Source organism: Lipotes vexillifer, unplaced genomic scaffold (genome assembly GCF_000442215.2).
Source record: "Lipotes vexillifer unplaced genomic scaffold, Lipotes_vexillifer_v1.1 scaffold1049, whole genome shotgun sequence".
NCBI classification, from domain to species: Eukaryota; Metazoa; Chordata; class Mammalia; order Artiodactyla; family Lipotidae; genus Lipotes; species Lipotes vexillifer.
The window spans coordinates 2,089,647-2,094,434 of NW_006799027.1; the positions used below are offsets into that span (position 1 = coordinate 2,089,647).

A 4,788-nucleotide genomic window follows, 5' to 3' on the forward strand; every position below is an offset into this window, starting at 1 on the left:
GCTGCCACCTGTCCAGACTCATAATTTCTCACTTAGATTCCTGCCGCAGCCTCTGGCCTGGCCTTTGACCTTTTCCCTTCCCAGTCCTGTGTCTACGCTGCTGCTAGGTGAAGAGACTTCTGTAAATCAGATCTGATCATGTCACTTCCTTGCTAAAACTTTTTTGTGGTTCCCCAGTTGCCTTGGTGTTAAACTCCAAACGGCTTAGCGTGATATACAGGCCGTTGGAGGTCCGTCCTCCGCCGTTGTTTCAGCCTGTCTCCTTTTTTTTTTTTTTTTTTTTTTTTTTTTTCCTTGCGTTATGCGGGCCTCTCACTGTCGTGGCCTCTCCCATTTGCGGAGCACAGGCTCCGGACGCGCAGGCTCAGTGGCCATGGCTCACGGGCCCAGCCGCTCCGCGGCATGTGGGATCTTCCCGAAACGGGGCACGAACCCGCGTCTCCTGCATCGGCAGGCGGACTCTCAAGCACTGCGCCACCAGGGAAGCCCAGCCTGTCTCCTTTTGCACTGTGTCCGCCACGCTGGATTGCTTGCGGCACCCCAGGGCGCCACTCGCCCCCTGCTCCTTTGCGTTTAGCTGGGTTTTCCCTTCTGTCTTCCACACAGCTCATCTCTTCAGTCTTCAAGGCTCATTTCTGCTATCACTTCCTCCTTGAAGGTGTTCTTGACCCCTTAGGCTAGATTAAGTGGTCCTGAGGGTAGCCTGTGAATAGCTTCTTCATGTCTGAACCATATTGTGGTATTTAAAACTATTTCCTCATGTGTATCACCAACGAGCTCCTGGAGGGAACGGAACGTGTGATATTGGATCTCAGTATCCCTTTGCCTTGCTCTGCCTGATACAGAGGATGTGTTCACCCTAGGTGGTTGAAAGGAGGAAAAGACAAAGCCAGGAGACATTCTTGATTTGATTGTGATCTGTCTTCACTTGTGTAAACTTCCATTGCCATTGCAGCACTCCCTCCACTTCCAGGAGTACTAGAGCAGTTAAAACCTGTGGGTTTCACATGCTCAAGTTGTGCCCCCCTGACCCCAACCTTGGAAGAAGTGTTGTAATGTGAGCTTATAAGCACACATTTTCATTTGAATCTGGTGATCTCTTCTGGAGGTCGATGTGCTCCTTTGCAGTTCAGGATAGGCTTGCGGGTGGGAGACCATGGATGGGGCCGTGGCAGTTATGCTGGGGCAGCTCCGCCCGGACCACGGCCTTCACAGCTCTCTGCTCTTCAGACCCTCATCCTCCTTCCTTCCCCAGCACTCGGCCTGGCAGCCAGGCTCTGCCTGCCATGCTCCCTGCCACCAGCTGTTCCATGATTCTGCTTTAGATGTGCCTGCATTAAGTCATTAGGAGCTTCCTGGCTGTTAAGTTCCTTTTCCCGCTGAATAGCAAAGAGATTTAGGCTGGGCTGACCGTGATCACAGAAGCCGTGCCTGATCAGACCTCCCCAGCTGGCTAAAGTTAGGGAGGTCCTGTCCCAAGCCCAACGGACTGCTCTCTCGGTCATTTCCTCACACATGTGAGATGTCCGTGTGGACTTTCTTTGTATGAGACCCACTCAACAAAGAAGGGACCAAGGGACCCTTGTAGTGGGAGAGGAGGTGCCTGTGAGAGATTAGTCTGCTCAGCCTGGCCTTTTCGTGCTCTCATTTCTGCTTGTGGGGGAGAATTGCAGTTGATTGTGTCTTTTCCTTTTCTATTCCATTTTAATTTGCTATTTTCAAAGACATGAGAGCCTACTCTTTTAAGTATTAGGAGAAAACAGTCAAACTATATATATTTTAATTAGTTTGGTTTTTAGAAAAGTTCTTTGTTTTAAGAAAGAAGTTGGACAAAAATGAAAACCTATCTGTGTGTGTGTGTGTGTGTGTGTGTGTGTGTGTGTGTGAATGTGTGATCTGTGTGTTTTTCAGGAGTTCCTTGAAATATTTAAAGGAATAAAAGCAACTTGTCCCTTGAATGACTTGAAGCCAAAGTAGAAAGACTAAAATTCAGAAATTAAAATATGAGCTCTGGTTTTCTTTGCACAGTCGTCCAGAAACACTGACATTGAGAAGCATTTTGTGGCCTTCCACTCTTTGGGGTCCTGCCTTTGTTCCTGGCATTGTTGAACTCCTGCATGAGAGGACCAGCCTTTTAGTTCTCCTTTAGTCAGATATTTGAAGGCAGCCAAACCCTGTGCCTGTGAGGGTCCCAGTTCTCTTTATCATGGTCCTGAGTGCCCTGTTTAGGGTGCCTGTCTCTCTAGTTCTCCATCAGTCACTCTGTGTGTCTCCCCACAGCTTCCCAGTTTCCACAGGGGATGCTTTTGCAGTGAGATATTGAAGAATCCGTAGGAGCCTAAAGCTCTTATGCTGCTGATTTTCATGCTATAAACCATGGAAAGTAACTTTTAAAAACTATGAACTCCTTTAAACATTTTTATGTTGACCATACCAATTTTTCATGCTATCAAAGGATGTAATTTCTGATGTAAACATTGGTATTTTAAAATAAAACTGTCCCTCTTTTAAAAAATGTTTCAAATAATATCTTAATACCATGGTGATTTGATAATCCACCATCAGCATTTAAAAATGTATGAACACGCTCTTCTTTAACAGTTGGAAATTTCACATCATTCCTTTCATCTTGAACTTGTAATTTCCATGCCATTTTCTTCATAGAATTTTATCCTAATGTAATATATTCGATTTCTAAAACTCACTTGTCACACTATCATACTTCTATGAAAATATGGATCTCACTTGAATTTAATTTTTATTTCTCATAAGTCTCTCAGTGTTACAAATAAATTCTGGATTGTGGTATCATTATTGTTAGTTCCCAGATCAAAACAGTACAAGCATTAAAATGTTAATGCATAACTATTAAACAGAAAAGTGAAATAATTTTTGGAAAAACATTTCTTACTGAGATGTTTCTGTGGATGACTATTACATGTAGCTGGAACGAGGTGCTAGTCATCAGATCTTCTTGTTTTTATGGATGTGTAAGTGCTGAAGAGCTTTGTTTATACACATCAATAGATGGGGATGGAAGGAGTTTTGTTAATCACTAAATTCTTTCTACTCTACTTGGTTTATATGTCAGAAAACTCCAAGGGATTTATCATCCAAAATAAGTCCTGATAGCTGCAGTTCAGTCTTCAGTTTTGTTGACAGTAAGGAATTGGAGTCCACTTATTTGCCAGAGTTTCTCACCTGGTTGTAGGAGCTCCGCAGTTTTGAGTTTCTGGGAAGTACACCTGAAAGGCTTTACCAGCCATGTGAATGACTGTCACTTGTATCCACTGCTCTTGTCATCTGGAGGCGCTTGGTCTAACCCCGACGCGCTCAGGAGCCTGGGGAAGCACCAGCGTTCATGCGCCTTCTAGAGCAGCAGTGGGCCTCATCTCCTTGCCAGGCACGGACAGGGAATCAAATCCAGGTTGAGTGAAAGAGCCCCACCTGCCCTTTTCCTCGCAACTAGTGTTCCTAGCTTCCCTTTTGATTTAAATATATCTCTGTCCTCTCCAGTGACCTGCTCATTACCTGTGTTGATTGATTAGTATATATTCTCAAAAGTAAGTCTTCAGGAAAGAAAATGGAAAACTCAATGTTACTACGTTGTCAAAAAGCTCCTCTGGGTTCCCTGTCCCACTTCTACATCTTTGGGGCTGACGGGCCCCCATTTTGAGAAACACTGGGATCTGGGGCACGGAAGGCTGGGTGCAGACCACACCTCGCAGACAGCAGCGTGAGAACAGCATTTCAGAAGGGGGGGGGTGTTTTTGTTGTGAGTTGGATCAGCCTCCCTGAGGGGGCAGGATGCTCTGGGCGGCCTCCACAGAAGCCGGTTTTCCTCCCCTGCACCAGCACCGAGAGTAATTGGATTCCATGACCAATAATGCTTCCGACATACACTGTCCTGTATTTTAATGCTGTTATGGGTATTGTTGTTATCATATTTCACCCAAATAGTATGGACGTTTATGGGTCTGGTTGGGTTAGAAATAAATAGTCCTGTCATCTGTTGATCATCTTAAATTAGTGGATGCATGCAAGTTTTATGAGATTTACTGGTTGCTACTTTATTTAGTTCTTAGAAAGCTGTTGCCCCTCAGTTAACTATGGCTGCAGTGATTTTGTCAGGTGCCGTCTTGTCAGTGGGTTTAGGCTTTGCTCTGTTAGCTAGCCGAGGTCAGATCGGCATTTGTGCAGGTTGCGTAGTAAGTTGAGCATCTGGGCACGTTGGTTGGTGGAAGGATGGGACCTTGATGCAGAGGCCTGTCCTCAACAGCCTGCAAGGGGTTGGCACGCAGGCGAGTAACATTTCTGTTGCATCTTTTGTTTTCACAGTGAGAGAAAAACGCAAGAGTCTCTTCATTAACCATGTAAGTGGAGCTGTTTCCCTGTGTTCTTCATAATGACTGTCCAGCGCAGAGAGCTGTCATACTGTGTCTGTGATGGGGAAATGGTCCGTGAATGTTGTTCGCACATGGAAGAATGTGAAGAACGCTGCAGTGCACTCGTGCTCTGTGGGGTCTGTGACTGGACGAGCACGGCTTGGCATTTCTCCCTGGGGCCAGTGTTTGTCCAGAAGCCCCAGACAGCTGCCGATCCTGGGAAGACGTGTGTGGACGATACGGCAGCAGACCCCACACAGGTCCACGGGAGCACTTCTTTTACGTTTCTAATCCTTCCCTCCTACCCGCTCCCCCAGGAGACTCGCTTGCTCTCCTAACTCAGTCCCATTTGAATAAGCGTACGGTTGTTTTCCACGAGGCTGTCTGCCTCCACACACTCTTT

The 4,788-nt window shown here is 46.1% G+C and overlaps 1 protein-coding gene across 3 annotated transcripts in view; it reads left to right on the plus strand.

Annotated features, from left to right (window-relative positions):
* Positions 1–4,788, plus strand: part of CCNY (cyclin Y) — a 129,365-nt gene that overhangs the window by 99,556 nt on the left and 25,021 nt on the right. For 2 of the 3 annotated variants that reach the window (XM_007471364.1, XM_007471363.1), the window contains exon 3: positions 4,339–4,373. In XM_007471364.1, coding sequence (XP_007471426.1) covers positions 4,339–4,373 — 35 coding nt within the window. Of the gene's footprint in view, positions 1–4,338; positions 4,378–4,788 lie in introns of all 3 variants that reach the window. The other variant, XM_007471365.1, reaches the window with a different exon arrangement.